At 43.1% G+C, this 23,546-nt stretch overlaps 1 protein-coding gene across 3 annotated transcripts in view; it reads right to left on the minus strand.

The window, feature by feature from the left end:
• The window catches only part of snx29 (sorting nexin 29), a 245,953-nt gene that overhangs the window by 176,471 nt on the left and 45,936 nt on the right, over nt 1-23,546 (minus strand). For all 3 annotated transcript variants that reach the window (XR_004566372.1, XM_034193391.1, XM_034193390.1), the window contains one exon: nt 3,364-3,449. Coding sequence is in view for 2 of the 3 variants with exons in the window: in XM_034193391.1 (XP_034049282.1) it covers nt 3,364-3,449 (86 nt within the window). In the remaining variant the exon portion in view is untranslated. The remainder of the gene's footprint in view (nt 1-3,363; nt 3,450-23,546) is intronic.

Below are 23,546 nucleotides of genomic sequence, written 5' to 3' on the forward strand. Positions count from 1 at the left end.
TGATTAGACACCATGATTAGTGCACAGGTGTGCCTTAGACTGCCCACAATAAAACGCCACTCTGAAAGGTGCAGTTTTGTTTTATTGGGGGGGATACCAGTCAGTATCTGGTGTGACCACCATTTGCCTCATGCAGTGCAACACATCTTCTTCGCATAGAGTTGATCAGGTTGTCAATTGTGGCCTGTGGAATGTTGGTCCACTCCTCTTCAATGGCTGTGCGAAATTGCTGGATATTGGTAGGAACTGGTACACGCTGCCGTATACGCCGGTCCAGAGCATCCCAAACATGCTCAATGGGTGACATGTCCGGTGAGTATGCCGGCCATGCAAGAACTGGGACATTTTCAGCTTCCAAGAATTGTGTACAGATCCATGCAACATGGGGCCGTGCATTATCCTGCTGCAACAGGAGGTGATGTTCTTGGATGTATGGCACAACAATGGGCCTCAGGATCTCGTCACGGTATCTCTGTGCATTCAAAATGCCATCAATAAAATGCATCTGCGTTCTTCGTCTATAACAGACGCCTGCCCATACCATAACCCCACCGCCACCATGGGCCACTCGATCCACAACATTGACATCAGAAAACTGCTCACCCACACTACGCCACACACGCTGTCTGCCATCTGTCCTGGACAGTGTGAACCGGGATTCATCCGTGAAGAGAACACCTCTCCAACGTGCCAAACGCCAGCGAATGTGAGCATTTGCCCACTCAAGTCGGTTACGACGACGAACTGGAGTCAGGTCGAGACCCCGATGAGGACGATGAGCATGCAGATGAGCTTCCCTGAGATGGTTTCTGACAGTTTGTGCAGAAATTCTTTGGTTATGCAAACCGACTGTTTCAGCAGCTGTCCGAGTGGCTGGTCTCAGACGATCTTGGAGGTGAACATGCTGGATGTGGAGGTCCTGGGCTGGTGTGGTTACACATGGTCTGCGGTTGTGAGGCTGGTTGGATGTACTGCCAAATTCTCTGAAACGCCTTTGGAGACGGCTTATGGTAGAGAAATGAACATTCAATACACGAGCAACAGCTCTGGTTGACATTCCTGCTGTCAGCATGCCAATTGCACGCTCCCTCAAGTCTTGCGACATCTGTGGCATTGTGCTGTGTGATAAAACTGCACCTTTCAGAGTGGCCTTTTATTGTGGGCAGTCTAAGGCACACCTGTGCACTAATCATGGTGTCTAATCAGCATCTTGATATGGCACACCTGTGAGGTGGGATGGATTATCTCAGCAAAGGAGAAGTGCTCACTATCACAGATTTAGACTGGTTTGTGAACAATATTTGAGGGAAATGGTGATATTGTGTATGTGGAAAAAGTTTTAGATCTTTGAGTTTATCTCATACAAAATGGGAGAAAAACCAAAAGTGTTGCGTTTATATTTTTGTTGAGTGTATAATGACTATTTATAAAGAACTTTCCCAGGAATCAAAGCACTAAACAAAACAAACTCCAATAATAAAAGAATAAATGCCAGTAATAAAAAATACACAACAATGCACAAAAGTCCCAAATTAAAGAGCTCATAACACAGAAAAAAGTGCAACTCATATGTGGGGTTTTGTTCCCCTGAAAGAGGCATTTTTTTTTGACAGGTGCGACTTAAACTTCGGAAAATAAGGCAATTATTCTGCATATAACTCCCTGCAGATTTCTGCACATGCACGCACACCTCATAGTCAACATGAGCGTCATCAACCGCTGGGGTTTGTATCTTGACACCTACACGTACAAAACACACACTGACCTACAACACAAACACACAACTCACTTTGACATCACACAAATAAAAATCGATGCTAATGTGACTCCTGGAATTCAGTTCATGAACATCACAAGCCTATGACGATGAGGGTGAAAGCAGACTTCACAGGACCATCCAGACACCTAAGGCACGGCGCAGCAGCGTTCTGTCATGTGCAAATACGAGTCAAAACGGGAAAAACCCACAAAACAAACCGAGAGACGGCATCACATAGGAAACAATAATTATCACTAAACTGAGGGAAAAGAGAAGCATCTCCTGCAAGATGTGAGGCGGGCTGTCAGAACCTGAGGAGCGTTCAGGGGATCACCGTTTTCTAACAGGAGGGGCTTCAAAAACACTGCGCGCTGATCACGGCGAAGTGGGCTGACAGCACATGAAAGAGCACTTGTGTACAAGTCATTTTTTTTTATTCCACCTCACCTCAATCCACTCACGTGTTCCTCCACCTCTACTCGCAGCGCACTCGCACTATCAGACTCTGGTAGCCAACATCAAAGTACGACAAATGAAGCGCATCATTAGCGGGAAAAGACAGAAGAGGCAGGATGAAACCATTTAGACACTGCAATAGAGAGGGAATTAGAATGCCTGTTGGGATGACAAGAGGGAGGGATGGAAGGAGATGGTGTAAAAAAGAAGGAGAGGAAAACAACGAGAGAATGAAAAGTCAACACAACCCACAGAGGAAATGGAGGGCACAGAAACAAACTGATGAGCTAGATTAGAAGTTATGAGCCCCCAAAACAAACCACAACACAATGTCAAGATGTCTGCGAGATGAATTGAGTTAGTTTAGAGCTTTTTTCCCTGTGTTTATTTCACGTGAACATTTTCTTTGAGGCCCCCTCCCCAAAAAATAAAGTGACTTTTCCAGCAAAGTGCACACTTATGCCGATGATACACAGTTCTATTTCCCTTCAACTGCAAGTCATGGAAAGCAACAAAAAATATTTATGACATCATAAAGACAAAAGGCTTTCATTGGCCCAGCTCAAAGCTATCTGCAACAAGCATGTCACTCCTAGTCACAAACACGTCACACAATGCCACACGGTTGCCGGCACTCACCAGGGTGTGGCCAGTGTTTTGGTCATGTTTAAAACACTCACCACTCAACTCCACTTTCCGTGCGGTTGCCCCTTCCACACCATTAACTCATCATGCACAAGCACCCGGTTGTTCACAAACTCTAAATCCGTGAGGAAATGAAGAAAGAGGATGTTGATAAAACACTGGCCAGAAAGCAACAGATAACGCATTACTTTAAACGCCACTGAACGTCGTGCACATGCAGCAGTCATCCATATTGGCGACGACTGCAGGCATGTGCACGCCAACGGTTGCCACTAGCACATCATGCACACGGCATGTGTGTGTGAGAGGGGTTAGACCCTCAAAACTGCAGGTTCCTGACCTGAACCCCTGCAAACTTCCTCAGAACTAATTTGGGAAGTGGTGGAAACTGATGAGCTCATTTCTCCCTGAGGTTTTTCTAAGTTTGAGAGTGAAATAGGTGGACTGGGACACAGATATGAAATCTAATTTCATGTCTAAGTGATGCAGCATGTGTGCTTTACCGTCACTGCTTTGGTTTCCTTCTCTCTTCAGCATCTGCACAGCTCCCACGTACTTCTTCAGCTGGACCTTCAGGACCTCATTCTCCCTGCACAGACAGACGCACAGCCGGCTTATAGTCGGAGAAAAGTGAAACAGCCAAAATATGTTGGAGATACTGAGCAGCATTAGGAGACCAAAAAAAAAACCCCAAACGATCCTAAAACTTGCATACCTGTGGTGCACCACAAGCTCCAGGATGCCATCAAACAACAGCTGACGTACGAGATCTCAGAGCGGGGGGGATTTATAGTCACTAGTGATTCTGGTTCAGTTTTTTGTGAATGTTACTGCTAGATTTAATGTAAAATAAATTTTAAAAAACTGTTTCCAGACCTGTGTGGTTGTTTGACTATCATAAGACAAAGCTAAATAAAGATATACACCAAAATGATTATATATCTGGTGAGTTTTTGAACTACTGCTTGTGCATCATCATACAAGATGTAAATTCTTCATTATAATTATTTTACAATCAAACAATATTTTTAACCTCAATCTAAAGCCTTCACATTGAACAATAATAATATGTACTTCCGCCAAGGTCCAAACTTCCTTTACTTATCTGATCTTAGCTGAGCTTAAATGCACAGGGGGCGCTGTTTCCCCAAAATTTAACCCCTTAACGCCTATTGTCGCATATATGCTACAATATTTGACTCAAATATGCAACATACCAAATTGACCAGTATGCCTGTTGTCGCAAATTTGCAACATACCAGTATTATTATTATAACATTATAACATAAATTATTACCAAAATACCAAAATTACTAACACATAAATAGGTCTGCTCTGGGATTGCTTTGGCGAGTTCAACCAAAGAGCAACCACTTGGGTGAAAGATAAGGTCATTGGGGTCAAAGATCAGATTTTCACCAGCCACTGAGAGTTGTGCTGTTTACTAGGCAGTTCTGTCCTGAACAAAGTGGCCACATTCTGACTGAAGCTAGACTTACTCCCCCTATCTGCCAGGGCCTTGTGTGCCTTCAATTCTACAGGAACTACTGTGTATCTAAAAAAATGAATTAAAAAGAGGGTCAAGAGACCCTGAAATACTTTGGATAAAGAAATTGTAATGTTGACCAAATACAGGGAAAGTGGCATTAATGGCTCAAGGTCAGTGAAAATCTGTGTGTCTACCTAAACACTGATTCAAGGAATCTACACAGACTCAAAGAAAAAAGTTACTCAGTAGCTTTCAGCAATTAATTGTGAAGTGTACAAAAAATTATTTTTGTCCCCTGAGGGGCCGTTAGCACGATTCAAGGGCAATGAGGTTTTTTTCTGTAGGCTGCCTCCCATAATTCCTATAATCATGCACAATTACAGAAAGTTATATAACAGTTTTTCTGCAATAAATCAAACTGTGTGGAGGAGAAAAAAGGTATTTTTCTTCTTCTTGGAGGCCCTTATGCCGCGTTCACACCGGGCGCGCCACGAGCGACTGCAGCCACAGGTTGCCATGTAATCCCTATGTAAGGACGCGTTTTGGCACCAAACCACACAGCGGACGCGAGTGAAGCGATTTTGAGCGTTTGCGCGTTTGTGGCGCGATACTGCGTCGCATCACGTCGCATTGCCCTCCTCTCCAAGTTCAGAAATCTGAACTTTTTTGTCTCTTCGCACCGCGATGACCAATCAGGGACTGAATATGTAGTGACTTGGAGATGTCTGGAGTTTGACTAAAGATGTGAACATGTCCTGTATCTGGTAGCAGCCTGTGAGCAGGACTTATGTCTCTTATGTCCTTTATTTCACAATTATGACAGTTGTTGGAGCGAGCAGCAGCCCTGCAGCAGCGGGGAGCAGAGTTTTTTCCTTGTCTTTTCTTTACGTGCGCGTGCAAGCGAATCGTCTGTGGAGAATATTTTAATAATTAACTACACAGATGTATAATAAAACAAATGGTGATTGGTTTCTAAACACAATTATGACAGAGTTTTTTTGGGGGGAAGAGCGAGCTGCAGCAAGCAGCGGAGTTTCTTTCTTTTTTTTTTTATTACGTGCGCCCGAGAGTGAATCGTCTGTGGAGAATATTTTACTTATTAACTACACAGATGTATAATAAAGCAAATGGTGACTGGTTTCTAAACACAATTATGACAGGTTTTTTTTGGGAAAGCGTGAGGAGCAGCCCCACGGAGTTTTTTTTTCTTTTTCTTCTTCTATGTGCGCGCGCGAGCGAATCATCTGTGGAGAATATTTTATTAATTAACTACACAGATGTATAATAAAACAAATGGTGACTGGTTTCTAAATACAATTTTGACAGTTTTTTGGGGGGAAGAGCCAGCTGCAGCAAGCAGCGGAGTTTTTTTTTTTTTTTTTTTTTTTTAATTGTTTACATGTGCGCACGTGAACGGGACAGTTGGTCCTCAAACTGGGTCCCGCGGAGGCGGAAGGACCACTGAAAGCGGCCGTCATCCAGACACAGGTCCTGCAGCAAATAATGATACTCTCTGTATTGGGAGCTTTTCACAACAACTCGCTCCGTGGGATCAAGGTCCGTCATGATGACTTGACGCCGAGCGGAATGGAAGCTCCTCCTATTTGATGATGCACTGGAGCGAATTTTCGCAGCGAAAGTCCACCCAAGCAGAGCGACACACTGGGCGAAGGAGGCGCGTCCGTCGCCTGGCGACCCCCACGAATTTGTAGCGTCTGATCATGCCCAGTGTGAACGCGGCATTAGGGGCCCACAGGGATTTAATCAGAAACCCCAACTTTTCATGACCAGACAGTCTCCCAAAAATTTCAGAAAAATTCAAATGGTTTTTCAGAAAATCACCAGCTGGTGCACTGCCCACTGGATGGCATTTGTCCTGTGGACCTTGGACCAAAGAACTGCAAATGAACCTGGTTGCCTCTGGCTGTCTGACTTTGAATCAGTACTTTGTGAGGGACGTTCCTTTCTCCATGGGATACCAACTACTTCCAGCACATTGAAAACATCCTTTTCTGTTTTTTTTTTAAAGATTAATTTATTCTGTAAGCTACTTTTGAGAAATCCTCAACAGCAGATCCAGCAGAGGAGGTGATGGCTTGTAACCCAAAGGCTGTGAAGGTGGGTGAAGGCTACAGCAGGTCCTCAGACCTTAATCATCTGGGATTTCCCAACTGTTAGACCAGGCTAAGACTCTGTCAAGGATCACGTGTTTGTCCCATGGTAAACAAACCCACACGCAAGCCTCTCTAGATCGACTCTGGATGTAGATGTTCTCCATCCTGTTTGGGAGTCAATCAAGAGACAATCTTTCTGGAGTCTCTACTGAGGGATTGCCACAACTATTCAGTGATGACCAGATGACAGAGCATTGTAGAGAACCTGCTGAAACCTGACATATATCTTCATATCTCATGCCAGAACAAATTCTAAGATTGAACAAAAAGAAGTAGAGTTAGGCCAGATGATGGTTCAAAGATGTTTAGGACCACAAATGACAATGAAAAATGACACGGAAATAAATGTGTCACTTGTTTAAAGCCTCCTGTGACCTGGCCAGCAGCTTGAACATCCTGGTCCAAAACTGTCACCCTAAAATCCAACAACGTACTGGTTAGACGAGATGTTCTGGGAGGTAAACGTTCAGAGGGACACGCGTGCATACTGAAGAAGAGCACAAATGGACCTGAATGCATTTTGAAGGGGTGGAGAACACTACGCAGTCACGGTGGATAAAGACTGTCCATATTAGCTCTTCTCCGAGCAGCAGTGAGCACGTGTTGGTACCGTGGACACTGATACAAAAACACGGCGGTAAAGAGCAGATAGTGAGAGGCAGAGACGGTCTCTTTACAACCCGTAACGGGCTGATTATCAGCGACTTTGGGGAGGAAATCAATCAAAGTTGACGTGTGGCTTTATGCCCTCGACAGTTAAATTTAACTGCCTTTGTCTTGCTCCAGCGACCACCCCCACCCCGCCCCCCTCCCTATTCTTCACGGGTGAATTTTGCTGCCCTGCTTATCAGCCCTCATTCCCCACCAACAAAGGAGGTGGCTGCCTGGAGACCTCCTGAATCTACATGACAAGCTCTCTGAGGAGTCGTCCACGGTGGCGTTATCGGAACCACACGCAGCACAGACGCCATTCCAGGCTGATTCAATTAGTGCAGATACACGGCTCTCGCTATACGAGTGTACTTGCGAAGGGCTCGGGGAAAACACACAGATATTCAAATGCTTCTCATTTCACTGAGAACGAGTCTCATGTCTGCTGTTACACCAGCAGGTAGATCACAACGTTTGACAAAAGCAGCAGAGGTCACCTCAATACTTCAAGTGCATCCCTGAAGCATGCTTTTGCCCCACTGGATTCCGTAACGTGAGGTAGTCAAGAGTCTACCATTCCCCTTGATTGGGACACCAGTTCAACACAGGTTACTCAGTCAAGGCCGATATTCATTCAGAACTGGCTGGTCTAGGACAACGCAGAAGAAGCAGCTTGTGAAAGGACACAAGCAGTAAGAATCAAACCCAGGTGTACATACGAGTAGCCCTTGAATATTAGGGGAGCTACGACCACTACCTTTGCACCCCCCCCCCCCCCCCCCCCCCCAGACTAAACTAAACCAACTTTTTTAGGTTCCTTGGATGACCCCAAAACACAATCAGGATGTTCCCAAAAATAAAAAGTGGCCACAAGCCAGTTATCCAAGATGCCGTCCAAGATGGCTGCCAAAATAGGTATCGTTTTTTTCACTTAAACACCAATGATTTCTGTCATTATTAAGTGTATTGTTTGTTCCTACTATGTATTTTAATGATAAGGCCCAATTGGCAGCCATTTTGGGTGCAATTTTGAATCTTAAACCCATGAATAAATTTATAGGCACAAATGGGTTTGCTGTGCCCTGCAATGGTCTTCCCATTGGATCTCTAAGTTGTTTATATGTTGTGCAAAGGTGTTTTAGTGAGAAAAAAAAAAAACTATTTTGGTGGCCATGTTGGATGTGGGGGTGCAAAGGTAGTGGCCATAGCTCACCTAGTTAAACCACTGTTCCATCTACTCTGCAAGTTCTGTTTAAAATATTAATTTGCTTTTGAGGACATTCATAGATTTTGTTGAACTTTGGTGTAGACATAAACCTTTGGTTAAGAAAGAGGTGACCAGACTATGAGGCAGATGAGATTCCAGTATTATTTTTGATACATCTTCCATTGGCTCAAGATGTTTGTGCTTTGAACAAACAGCGCCCCCACCTGCACTTCAACATGGATAATGACAAAGTGGGTGGTTGGCATAAGAGTCTAGTTTCAGTCACACTAATCTCAATGAAATCTTTACTGACAATCAACAAACGCATTTTCATGCAAATTTAATTGAGGATCCAGAAGTGTAAGTTGTGTGTACGATGTGGAAAGCCATACACACACTAATTCCGTTGTTCCTGCTGTAACATAAATAAATGTCAATGTTTGTTCACAGGGGACAGGTACTTCCGTGAGTGTCAGTCAGACAGTGAACAAATGGAGGAAGGTGGTGAGCCTTTATTTCTATGTGAAACTGCTGAGATGCATTATGACAGCACAGGGAAGTCTGTGAGCCGTGCACTTGCTGAAACAAGCAGATTCTCCAAACGTGCGACATCCAAATGTCCTGCAGGGAGATGCAATGAAGCATTCCATTTTCAAGCCACTTACAGAAAACAAAGATCAAGAAGAGTTCACCTGCCTGCAGTTACACAGAGATGTGGATGTCGCACGCACAACCTTAAATAACGCAGGAACTCAGAGCGCTCCCAGTAAAATATCCTGTGTTTTACTGCTTGAAGCGGGACAGATCCCCAGTGGACAGTTTTACTGACATATACAGAAGAGAGAGGGGGGGGAAAAAGAACTACGATAGCAAGAAGAGTTCTGCTGTCTGGAGTTTAAAGACTTTTCTTGACTCGTTGACGTTGTGTTTGGAATGCAGTTAGTTAGGTGACGGCTGCTTGGGAAAAATCAGGTAAGGCGTACTTGGGCAGCACCGGTGGATTAGTGGTTAGCACTGGTGCCTCACAACAAGAAGGTCGTGGGATCGCTTCCCGGCCTTTCTTTGTGGAGTTTGCATGTTCTTCCCGTGTCTGCATGGGTTTCCTCCGGGCACTCCGGTTTCCTCCCACAATCAAAAAACATGCTTATTTAGGGTCTGCCCCTTCTCTGCCCCTGACCAAGGCAGCATCTCTATATCTGGAGTTGGTCCCTGGGAGTCGGACTGTGGCTGCTCACTGCTCCTAGTGGTTAGATTGTGTCTGACTGTAATTAGGATGAGTTTAATGCAGAGGACAAGTTTCTCTGTATGTACATATGTGCAATGACAAAGTTTCTATTCTATTTTAGTCTATTCTGTTAATGTGTATCCATTTGAGTGTCTTAGAACAAATAGTATGCCAAAATAGGTAATGTTTTTAAATAATTTAATCATTTTTGTCTGTCTCTCTAACACATGAAGTTTCCTGTGAAATTACACACTCTAAATGGGCAGAGTTTAATGACGTAAGTCCCCTTTAAAAAGTTAGAACAGAGTTCTGCCCTTCTCTTGTCTCTCCTCTCTGGGAGCGCTCTGCAACCCTCTCTCTTCCTTTCTTTAATTTTATTTTTGGGTCAACAAGGCCCCATGCTAAGCTAAGCTAACCTATCACGTGGCTTCATTGATTATTGTTATTCTTTGACAAACTTTTAACAAAGTAATAGCCCGATGCTTTAAGGTGCGTCAAGTCTTTTGAATTTTTAAGAGAACTTCCGAGCTGAACCTTTCAAAATAATAGCGAATTTACAGAAAAGCAACTTTCCTTTTCTGTAGGCTAATTTTACATTGCTTCTTTTAAAGTCTTTACTTTTTTCTAAATTCACAAAGACTTTTAATCTGGCTCCAACAAACTTTTTACAAGCTACTAGAAACCATTTTCAACAAACGCCTTACACGTCTGGGGTCCAGCAAGCTGACGACCTGACTGCAAGCAGCAATCCTGTCGGTAAAGCCAGCCGATGCAAGCCTTTGGGATCACCCGGGGAGACCACTGAGTTAACTCCTGACCCATATGAGCACGTTGCAGAGCCTACATCAACGACGGATGGACGGGCCATCTGAACCACCTCTTCAACGGATCAGCTAAGTAACCCAGTTAAAGGTTCCAGAAAAAGGGTTTTGTTATCAATGGATGCAAAGTGACTACTTCTTTTTAAACATATTCATGTTAGTTTAATAATTTTCTTAAAATTAATTGGCTTCAAATTTCATCACTATATTCTAATCACATTTATTTACTTAAAGTCTTTAAGCTTTATCTCTCCTTCTTTCAACGTCTCAAGAGTAAGCAAAATTATGTCCATAAATGAACTTATTTAATCACTGTCCACAAAAATGCCAGTAAACTGTTCATTTCTTGTATCATTGTAAATAAAATGTAAATATTTCTGCTGTGGTTCATTTTGTGTTCAGAAGGAAACCTTTGGTCAATCGTATCATAGAATTCAAACTTTCAGACCCGAGACTGATTAATTAAATTGAGACTGATAAATTAATGAATGTTTAAATTAAAGTACCTATGCTATAAACAGGTGGTGCCCCTGAGGATGAGATTTATTCTAATTAAAAAATAATTATAAACCCTAAAATTGTTAAATATTTTGGTGACCCATTAAATGAGGTCTAGGCCAATCTAATTCAATTTGGGAGTTTAACAATACTTTCACTACATTAAATTGGTGCCTTGGTGTGAGGTGCCATTCATTCCAAATAATTAATTTAATTTCGTTACATGTATTTTTGGTGCACCCGTGTGAAGGCGATTTTAATTTCGCTACACTGCATATTCTTTTTCCATACATGGCAACTACATAGCAACCTTAAGCAGCAGAAACTGATTTACTTCATGCAGCTGATTTAATCAGACTTTACATATTTCTCCCCGATACGTGGAGTGATGTACATATCATCAGTTCCCTGCTTCTGATATGAAACGATGCACAGATGTAATAACTACAAAACAAAAATTCATGACAGCAGAAGCTGGAGAAGGACACACGAGGCAAAATGATATCCTGACTCCAGTGTCGCTCACACCTGCATGATGTGCATCTGCAGTTTGGGCGGTCTGGAGGGAAATTTGGAGGTAATATACAACAGGATGCTGTTAGCTGATATTACTGCAGCTGTCAGCAGGACAATGTAAATAAGCAAGTGTCCTGCAGGTTATGAGGAAACATCGCTCTTTATAGCTCCAACAACAGTTTCAAATGCACAGTGCATTTTCAAAATCAATCTCAGACCAAACCTCAAGGTGGAAAAAAAATCTGTTTCCCTCAGGTACAGCAGAGGTGCAGGCTGCCATGTGCTAAATCAAATGGTGTATTTTTCATTTTTATTTATGTTCCATGATCAGCACAGGACCTCCCAGGATTTACCTCTCCACCCAAACATCTCTCCTGCAATTCCACTTGTTTATTCCCTGTGTCTTGTAAAATTGTGCTGGCTTTGAATTAAAAACACGCGTCTTGCCGCACATTAAGTGCCAGCTGTTATTCTTCACGCACATCAGATCAAGCTAATGCAGTGGTGTCCAAACTATTCCAGAAAGGGCCGAGAGGGTGCAGGCTTTCTTTGCAGCCACTGACTCCAGCAGGTGATTAATATCACTTTAAGCAGGTGGGATGAGTTCATCAGTGAAATCACCCAATGCAAGATCAATACATAGCAGGCGAGTGGCTGGTTTTAAGAATCAGCATCCGATTGTTTCGCTGAAAGTATTCTCTCTGCCAATATGAAACTTTATATGTTTGGATCATCATTATGGAAAATACTTTATGTTTTATCCAAAGATTGGAATGCTGGGAGTAACAACGCAAAAGGATATGATGCACGACAATGAGAAAATGTCAGGTGAGGACTGGATGTCCTTGGTACTCAGCCTCTTTGGAGGGTCTTTGGGTAACGCTAGAATGACTTTGTGTCAAACTCTGGGTTACTTAGGGAGACTCTGATGAGGAGAACTGCTTGCATAGTGAGAGTGCGTCAGCTACATTTTGGCCATGTGGTGCGTTTCTCTGTGTATGATCAATCAGGTGTCTCCATGCTGAGGACCCCTGGGGCTGCAGAAGGCCAAGGACACGGCCATGTTCTACCTGGCTGCAGCACATAGACAGTTACTTTGAGAAGTGGGGATGGACCGGATGTCTGCCATCTAGGACCCAAGGAGGTTCCATGGTGTGCATGATGAGGTAATGCACAGCACCAATGCATGCTCCCAAACCTGACCTATCCTACACAGAAACCTACAGAAAATCAATATAACGGTCTAAACACTGTTTGCACATTTTACAGCCAAAGAAAAGTAAAGTGAACAGCCAGACCAAAGATTTCTGTAAGTCCATCATCACAAAGTCAGTTTAGTCCACAAGCCTTCTTCAAACTGTAACTCGACCTGAAAGTAGAGTGTTCCCAAAGTCCAAACTGGAGCACAAAAACAAGTTTGCTGAAGTCTGACCTGCAGTGCAAATTGGAACATTAACAACGTGTGTGGACTGTTTGGGACTCATCTGAAGAATCTCTTCTGTCCCGAGGGACGGTGGAGTTTCAAAGCCAAAGACACCCGGACTGAAAGGACACCCTTTGTCTCTGTGAAAGATGTTTGCTCCGAGGATAAAGCGATTAAGTCTGATGGAAGTCATCTCATCCCTTCGACTCCACTTAGAGACACACAGAAAGACTAAGAGTCATGAAAGAAAAAGTAGGTGTGTGAGAGTGTTTGGTTATCATATTTTTAAAGAAGAAATAAACCATCTCAGGAGGAAAGCTTAAACTTAAACTACACACTGTAATTACTTAAGTTGAGCCAAAGCACCCTGGGGTCTTTTTATTTGTTATTTTACTTGTATTTCCTGTCTCCTACCTTTATTATCCTTGTACTTGAAAGTTCTCTTAATGTGCAATAAACACGACTAAATTGGTTGTTCTTCAGGTACGATGTGGTTGTGTTTGCACTTCAGAGGCGGTTGAGACACTAACTAATGCTCCTGAGTGCAATTTACTGCTCAGCGTCTCACTTCTCTTCAAGCACAAACTCTCGTGTTGCACTTCCAGAAGCTTAAGGCCTGAAGCTGCACAAACACGCACAGACGCGTGTTTAAAACGTTCCCACTGAAGGAGGTCGAGGTCCCCCTGAGGTAGAGTGACATCATTGACTTCCCAAAGAAAGAATCTGGCAAGCTTCCACACTCCTGACGAGTAAAGTCAACAAACTTCACAGCGGCTCTCGGAGATCAGCCTGGAGAAAAGACGGCGGCTTTGCCAGCTAAGGCGGCAGCATCTGCTCCCGTTTCTTTAGTGAGGGAGTGTGGTCGTGTCCGCCTGTCCAAACTCCCCCTTCTCCCAGTGACTGAGTATCGCTTCCTGGACATCTTCCCATCCTCCTGCTGTGAGGGGTCCATTTATTGATCTGCCAAGTGATGTGTGGTAAAGTGGGACAAGACACAGTTCTGAGGGAAGTTAAAGCTGAAGTGCCATCCTTGATGAACGGGAGTGTGAATATTCTGAAGGAGAATGTTCTCTCACCACGATCACAACTAGAGGTCTGGTTCTTTAAATGGTTCCACCCTGAAGCCTTGAAATCAAGAAGCCCTTCCACAATTTAGTCCACATTTCTGCCAATATGATGTGGAATTACTACTCAAAACAACACAGCTTTGGCCAGATGAGACAAACATCTCCACTATCGTCAACACACCTGCACGTGGTCATGAGACCATCCAACTGTGTTTGAACAGAACAAGTGTTTTGATCCAATTTGGACCAAACTTGGTGCAATAACTAAGTGTCAATCAAGGACACAGTGATTTGATTTGGAGAAAAAATGAGTTAAAAGTCAAGGTCACAGGCCAAGGTCAAAATCTGGTCCTATAGCTTATATGAAAGCAATATTTAGAATGCAAATGGTTAAATATACACCTACGGCTGCTGTTAAACATGGATATGAAGAGATATCACCTATCTGTTGCTCACATGACCTTTCTCTATGAATGACCTTAACAGGTCAAACTAAAAGGTCATAACTGTTCATCTCAAACTGTTTGGAGTCCATATGGATTAAACCTAATATGGACCGATGTCAAGGCACACAAAAATAATTAGCATTCCTTGGTATACAAGGTCTGTTAGAAAAGTATCCGACCTTTTTATTTTTTTCAAAAACCTGATGGATTTGAATCATGTGTGCTTGCATGAGCCAACCTTGAACCTTCGTGCGCATGCGTGATTTTTTTCATGCCTGTCGGTTGCGTCATTTGCTTATGAGCAGCCTTTGTGTGAGGATGGGTGGAGTCTCTCATCGTTTTTCTTTGCAAGGAAATGGCAGAACGACTGGAGCAGCGTGACTGCATCAAATTTTGCCAGAAACTGGGCGACAGCCAGGTGGAAACCATTCGGATTACTCAGACGGCTTTCGGTGACGATGTTATGGGCATCACACAGATTAAGGAGCGGTACAACCGGTTTAAAGACGGCCGCACAACGGTGGAGAGACTGCCACGCTCCGGTCGGCCATCAACATGCTGAAATGACCGGATCATTCCAAAGTGAATGCTGTGGTGATGTGGGACCGTCATGTGACTATCCGAGAAACTGTGGAAGAGGTGGACATCAGCACTTTTTCGGCACATTCCACTGTGAGAGAAGATTTTGCCATGAAAAGAGTTGCAGCGAAATTCATCGGCACGAAGCTGATGGTGCAGCAAAAGCGCCACCGTGTTGAAGCCTCACAGGACATGCTGGGACATGCCCAGCTCGTCCACAATTTCTCGGATAGTCACACGACTGAAAAGCCACCGAAAGCCGTCTGAATCTTCCGAATGGTGGACGAGGTGAGCATGTTACAACATGTCCTGTGAGGCTTCAACACGGTGGCGCTTTTGCTGCGCCATCAGCTTCGTGCCAATGAATTTCGCTGCAACTCTTTTCATGGCAAAATCTTCTGTCACAGTGGAATGTGCCGAAAAAGTGCTGATGTCCACCTCTTCCACAATTTCTCGGATAGTCACACGACGGCCCCACATCACCACAGCGTTCACTTTGGAAATGATCTGGTCATTTCAGCATGTTGATGGCCACCCGAAGCGCGGTGCGCTCTCCACCGTTGTGTGGACGTCTTTAAACTGGTTGTACCGCTCCTTAATCTGTGTGATGCCCACAGGATCGTCACCGAAAGCCATCTGAATAATGCGAATGGTTTCCACCTGGCTGTCGCCCAGTTTCTGGCAAAATTTGATGCAGTCACGCTGCTCCAGTCGTTCCGCCATTTCCTTGCAAAGAAAAAACGATGAGAGACTACACCCATCCTCACACAAAGGCCGCTCACAAGCAAATTACGCAACCGACAGGCGTGAAAAAAATCACGCATGCACACGAAGGTTCAAGGTTGGCTCATGCAAGCACACGTGATTCAAATCCATCAGGTTTTTGAAAAAAATAAAAAGGTCGGATACTTTTTTAACAGATCTCGTAAAAGACGCAAAGCACAACTGTTGCATTCTCTGAGTTCTTCGTCGTCTTCTTAGCATCACCATGAAGCAGATAGAGGTTCCTGTAATGGCCATGTCTGTCTGTCTGTAGCGATATCTTCAAACCGCAAAGAGCATTTTCAATCAAACTTTGTAGATAACCTCAGTGAAACATCATCTTACCACGCAGGTCAGGTCTAAGGGCCAGTCACACAGCACACGGCAAAAACTAAACAAAGGTAAAAAAGTCACAAAGTCACATACCGTCAAGAAAAAGTGGACGAATGAGCCGGCACTTCCCTCATCACTGAAAAGCCTGCGAGTCCAGAACACATAAAAGAAAAACAAAACCAAAACTAACAAAAGAAAAACGAAGCGAACGGCGACCTTCGTGCTTTAAACAAAATCAAAACAAAACATTCATGATGACATGACTTGACAGCAGGTATCAGACCGAGCGCCAGCCTGTGATCATTTCATCTCCACAGCACCTGCAGGTGCGAGATCTAGTTGTCTTGACAACAGGTTTGTCTTCAGAACAACAACGTGTGCGCACATGCATGCACGTTCTAGCCACAGGCAGCATGCAAATGACCGTAAATCGTTAAAGTAGTTGACAAAACATTCTTGCCGCTATTGTTTCTGTATGACAATGCTGCTTTTCGTCCCACACATGGACGAGTCACGTCCAGCTCATCGGTCAATATTCGTGCAAGACGTCAGACTTGGGAGGCTGGACGAAGATGGATGACAGTTAAACAGAATGCTGAAGGTACGGGAACTACACAAACGATGAGGAACCATCAAGACAGAAAGCAAAACGAAATACCGACGAATTGAAGTTGTCGTCAGGATTCATTCACATTTTTCAACAGTGTGAAAATTCTGAAGAGCACCAGCTACAGGAACGTAGCTGGACCACGGTTAAACGATGTCTCCAAAAGTCAACGTAAGTCCAGATTTCTTGTTTCGTTCTTGCTTCGGTGTACTTCATTAGAGCCATGTGACCGAGGCTTAAGGTCAAGGTTAAATCAGAGGTCATCATCTAAAACATAATAATGACCACATCTCAGGAACTAAATGAGATCCTGAAACAGGGTTTTCTATGCCGACTTCTACTCTGCTGTGGTGTGATGTCAATGACGTCAATTGACAATATTGTGCAAAGCCCAAATATCAGCTGGCAGTGGTGAAGCAGTGCAGTCATCTGTTTTTTAGACCAGAATGGGCAAACTGATGATGCAATCGTGGTTTGTTCTTCAGATCCTTCCAATTTCTGGTTATGAATAGGAACCAACATTTTGGGTTCCATTTCACAGCAAAAATTTCTCAATCTGTAATCCAGCCAGTCTACAGAGTATTGATGTTCATCCCACATCTGGACAGGTTTCCTAACAGTTCAAAATTAGGTGTGAATGAATGAAACTTCTCTTGACTGTATTTAAATATTGCCAGAGTTGAGATACTATTTGCAATTCGTTTATCAACAATACCACCAATTTTGCCAAATTTATCTCCATGGAACTGCATTCTGAAAAACATCAAAGTCACCAGATACATGACAGTGGAAAATGTAAATGGTAAATGGACTGCATTTAAATATTTATATAGCGCTTTTCCATCTGCATCAGATGCTCAAAGCGCTTTACAATTATGCCTCACATTCACCCTGATGTCAGGGTGCTGCCATACAAGGCGCTCACTACACACCGGGAGCAATAGGGGATTAAAGGCCTTGCCCAAGGGCCCTAAGTGATTTTCCAGTCAGGTGGGGATTTGAACCCATGATCTTCTGGACTCAAGTCCAACACTAGACAATCACCTCCTAGACTAGACCAAACCTCAATGTGGGCCCTAATTACATTCCCACTCGGCTTCCTTTAATGTTCAGGTCAGAAAGATCCATTTTGAAGCAGCAAACATGAGTCTGGATACTTCTAACTGCAAAGTGTGTGAAACCTTTAAAAGTATAGAGGAACTGGTGCATCTCCAAAATTACATAACTGCTCCCCATCTGCAATGAGGAGGCATAAGATTGCATTCATCCATCCAATTGTGGCAACAGGTTAATTAAAATAGACAAGATGTTTCCTCTCCCCAGCCCCATCCTCCAGCGCCCCCTGGGGGCTCCTAATGTGATCCCAGTCAGAAGAGATTTATAATCCCTCCAGTGTGTTCTGGGTCTTCCTCAGATCCCCTCCAGTTGGACATATTAGTAAAACACACAGATGGAGTCAACCAAGTGGCAACCACCTAAAGCCAGCGACAAAAAGAAGAGAAAGTAGATCCACCAGTAAACAGACAGGCAATTAAATTTATTTATACAGTGCCAAATCATAGCTCAAGTCAGCACTAAGTGCTACACACAAGTAAGGTTTAAACCTGGCCCGCTGGCAACCATGGTAAGGAAGGAGAATCCTGAAGCAGACTAGATCCATTGGGGTGACCACCCACTTTGGCCATACCAACAAAAAGGAATTGTTACACATGTAAAGACAGAAATGTTGCAGCTAATGAAGGTTGGTCAAATAGAGTCCAGTTATCACAAAGACCGATGGCTCAAAAGACATCCAAGAGGTATAGCCCAGAGTCCCGGTGAAATCAACTACAACTGGCGGCGTCGCCGACCTAAAAATCCAGTCCCACTGCCTTCACTGCACATGCGCCATTTGAATGAATTAATGAAAGTTTTATTTTGGACATGAAAAACAAAACAAAGAAGAAGAACAACAAACACAGAAAAGAAACAAATCATAAAAAAGACAAAACAAACAATGTCAATGAACAATGTCAACATAACATATCCGAAAGGGAGTAGGAATTTCAATTTCAATTTATGTTCATTTATATAGCACCAAATCACAACTAAGTTGCCTCAAGGTGCTTCACATAAGTAAGGTCTAATCTTACCAACCCCTAGAGCAAGCACACAGGCAACAGTGGTAAGGAAAAACTCCCTCTAGTGATTTGAGGAAGAAACCTCAAGCAGACCAGACTTAAAGGGGTGACCCTGTGCTTGGGCCATGCTACTAACACAATAGACAATACAGGAAATTATACAGGAGATTTTGGGAGTCCATGCTGGTGTCCAGGACGGGAGGCCTACAGAGGAACAAGCAGATGCTTATTCAGCCCTACCCCTTGTCCTATCTAAGTCCTAATACTCTTTATATATATATATATATATTTTTTTTTTTTTGGGGGGGGGGGGGGGGGGATTTTTACACCAATAATACAGAATACAGGTATACAAAATATATATGCATTTTTTTTTGTCCTAATACTCTTTCAAACAAATTTGCAACTACAACCCCTGGCAAAAATTATGGAATCACCAGCCTCGGAGGATGTTCATTCAGTTGTTTAATTTTGTAGAAAAAAAAAGCAGATCACAGACATGACACAAAACTAACTCAGTAACGGTTACTTTTTTAGACCAAGCAGAGGGAAAAAAATATGGACTCACTCAATTCTGAGGAATAAATTATGGAATCACCCTGTAAATTTTCATCCCCAAAACTAACACCTGCATCAAATCAGATCTGCTCGTTAGTCTGCAGGCGGAGGCCGGTGATTCCATAATTTTTGCCAGGGGTTGTAAATGTATGTAATGTTTGCCAGGGGTTGTAAATGTATGTAAATACCTGACATCTCATGATTATACATATTTACATATCTACATATTTACAAACAAAAAATAAAACAATAAACAAATGTAAGTAATTAATGGATATTTGAAACAACTGGTGACCGTCAAAGGCCTTCATCCTCCTAGTACCCTGTGAAAACCATGTTTTTATACTGTAGTTTGAACTGATTATCACCTCATTTCTGCGTAAAACTACACTCCAGTCATCATCTATCTCAGCGACAGATATCTGACACTTTTGTACAACAATCATTTCTACATAAATTCAGCATTATTTCATAATAAAAGACAGTAGAGCGATCAGAGCGCCACAGCAGCGCGTCTGAGTCTGACTCACTGAGTCTGACTCTATGAACCCTAAACAATCAAAGGGAATAATGTGATTATTAGCCATCAGATGACAAAGTAAAATCTCTTATATCATTCTCAAGTCAGTTGTAAGCAGAAACGTGGCGATAATGGGTGAGTTGCTGCTGATGCTCCCAGATGATGCATGCGCAGTGAAGGCAGGAGGAACCAATTTTTAGGGGGGACCGTTCGGTCTGCGACAGTGATCTTGTGTTCTTGACAGTGTGAAGTAACACCCAATATCCACCCATCGTCCTCTCACTGATGAAGACCACAAAATCCTTGAAATCAAACTCTAAAGGCAGTTGGTTCACTCCCAAATAACATTAATGAAGCAACTGAATTAAATCCTGAGACTCAACTCTGACTTTACACATAACCTCCTGCACATCACTCAGTCACAAAGACTCCGTCACGCTGGAACAGAGCCACAAATGTTCCTTGCTATCGGGGAGACATTTCAAAATTAAATCAGCTTAATGATAAGTTAATGCCTGAAATGTTAGAAAACAGCTTTCGGCACACAGAGACGGTTTCCCTAAAATAACTCTGATCCAGCACTAATCTTATCAGTAGAGAGTGTTTGCCCACCGCTCACTCGTCTGGAAACTGCTTTCAGCAGTAAAAACCACCAACAAAACCCTGCACAGATCATTTAATAAAATAATTTCTAAAGGCCCATAAAGTTAAAAAAAAAAATTAGCTGCTCTGGTAACCATCATGATACGTTGGAGTTCTGTTATGATCCACTGGGAAGCTCCCAACCTCCAGATTGGGCCCAATTAAAGGAGAATAAAAAAATGACACGGAAGGTCGTATTAGTGTTAAGATAATATTTAACAAGAGGTCTGTGAGGCCTAGATTTCAACCAGTAAATGAAAAATGGAACCAGTGTGTAAAAAAGTCTAATATTTTTGTTAAATGCCTTGAATTAAAGCTAAAAGTGTGTGCTACAAGTTTAAACCTTTTAAATCCATTACCATGGTTCAGAGGCATAGTTGCCCTAATCATGTCACGGTCCAAATACGTATGTGCCAGACTGTAGTGGATGATGGTTTCCTGTGGGTTTCTAGCATCCAGTCAAAGTCAGGAGAGAGGACGTAGGCCGGCATGTGTCAGGGCATAAATAAGGGTCTGTATTTTTGTGGTATATTTGGACGAGTGTGTAAGTAGGGGTCTTCTTCTATGTCTTACTTTTGTGTGAGTAAGCGAGTACTGTGAGAATGCAGGGGCTCGTTTTAGCCCTGTCCGCTCTGCCTGATTCCACGTCAACCGCAATCTATCTATGGCGGCGCTCTCGCCCACACATTATCACTTTCTTGGGTTTGGGTGCCGCTCTACTGTACGAGTACGAGGAAAAGCACTATAATAAGCAGATGACTGGCTGCGTCACACAGTGAGGCCATCTGGTCTGATCGGGTCAGTTCTGGAAGCACGTGCTGGTCCCACGCGGCGCCGCCCCACACTACAGAACCGACGAACTGGAGATGAAGACAAAGTGATCTGTGAAAACGTTAGCGTAGATTAAACATCTTAAACCTCTTACTTAAAAAGCAGTAGAGCACTTGCACCAGTTATTGGTCAATGAGTTCGTGAACACTCAATGCAAATGTTAAGATGTTTCTGTTTGGTGTCATCCTTTCTGCGAGTGAAACACAAAGAATTATGGGCTACATAGCAACGGTTGCCAGTAGCCTTTTTCAGTGAGTGATGCTGACAGCTTCCAGCCCTCATTCACTGGCTAGCTGCTCCTTCTGTGGTATTTATAGCCGCTATTGATCAAGGCAGATTTGGACGGGAAGGAAAATCAGCACTTGAGAGTCAGCGGTTGACTAGAGGAAAGGAATTGTGTGCAAATGCACACTGAGCGATTTTTTTTTTTTAAATATCAGTCTTATTGATTAATGTGTTAACTACTTTTACAATTTATTAGAAATGAAGAAGACAAGCCCGCAAGCTGCTTGTTTGACCAAACAGTACAGACATAATGAAGGAACGCAGGTCAGTATAGTAGTTGTATCGCAGGGCAACGGGACGCACCAATGCACCCCGTTCTCACATACAGTATTTTAACCGTGACAGCCCACGAATACACATCAATGTTACTGTGGTGACTCTTAACCATGTTCTGCCAACTCACAAGACTTCTCTACAACACCACCATGACCCTATTACAATGTGAAAGACACTTCACTGTGATTGAGCCAAAAACAATACCATCAAGACTCCTGAAGACTCTTGTAAAATTATATTGTGCTGCAAGACACAGATATCCCAGAATGCTCGGGGTGAGCTTCAAGATGGCAGAAAGACAAAGAAAGAATGCAAGATAACAAACAAGAGGATTAGTAAAAATTTCACAATAGTTCAGTTGCAGAATCTTGTACCATCAGGACTTATCAAGAGTGTTCTAGACTCACTAAGACTGTCCCCAGAACCTACCAGGATTGAATAGTCATGCTGGGGTGTTTTGGTCATAAATGGCATATGTGGAAAGGGTGCTTTAACTGCCCCAATTAGGGACATTCCTACTCTGACGTTTGCATTTTGTAGAGCGACCAGTAGAAAGAAAGAAGATGAATCAGTGGTTGCTCTCCTGGTTGCTAGTCATCGTAGTCGTATCATTTTAGGCTGTAACCTCCTGGGATGTTGACCTCCCAATAATCCAACAAAAATTGTAACAAGTAATATATAAATATACACGCGGCTGGGCGAGCGGACGTGCATATATACAGTGCCTGTGCTTAATTAAACAAATTCATCATAGTGCATCTGCCACCAAGAAATTCAACAGTGATATAGGCCTATAATACAACATTTTGAGTTTTTTACAATGATCAAATTAACTCCCAGTATATGTTCTCAAATATATGATATAACAGTTATTAAGTCCAAATTTGGGATTGTTAACGTGAATACAATGAAAGGGATAGGCTTCAGGGCTGTAACCGGGTCTGTGCCGACCTGAACACACGCTAACGAGTTTTAGAACCCTCATTTTTGTGAAATGGAGGATCATAGATATTATTAAAAATTAAACCGAGGGAGCACAAGCGAAAACCTGAAGGCAAAGGCACACTTTCAATCTGCAACCTCACCACTAGATGACACTAAATTCTACACACTGTAGCTTTAAACAACAATCAAATTAATGGATAATTGTTTTTCTGTTGACAGTTTCAGTTCCTTTCACATCTGGTGGACCTTTTTTTGTGTCACTAATAGTGTTCTGAACATCTCTAAAGAGCTCCTGAGTTGTGTTCACCAAAGTTATCGGCATTCCCTACAAACTTAAGTCAAGTTGTTCAACACTCAATCAATCCCAGTCTGTGACCGGACGTACTGCAGGAGGCGAGCAGCCAAAAACAGACTTGACGGGACTTCCAGTTTAGACTCTTGAAGGATGACTAATCCTCTATTTCAAGGGCTCAGGACACGACTGGAGACTTCTGATAAACAATCGATTGCCGACTGCGAAGTGACACAGTCCACTTTCAGCCGAGCTGCAGGTGGTCACTTACTGAACTCAGAGTCTGGGTGCACGTGTGACTCTGGAAGGCATGTAAGCCCTTTATATCGGCTGGTAGAATTGGATGTAGAGACTTTCCACCTGCTGAGGTCGTTTCTTTCTGTGGTGCAGTGATGCACATTGCCATTAGATGCAGTAGA

The sequence above is a fragment of the Thalassophryne amazonica genome, chromosome 18 (assembly GCF_902500255.1).
Source record: "Thalassophryne amazonica chromosome 18, fThaAma1.1, whole genome shotgun sequence".
NCBI classification, from domain to species: domain Eukaryota; kingdom Metazoa; phylum Chordata; class Actinopteri; order Batrachoidiformes; family Batrachoididae; genus Thalassophryne; species Thalassophryne amazonica.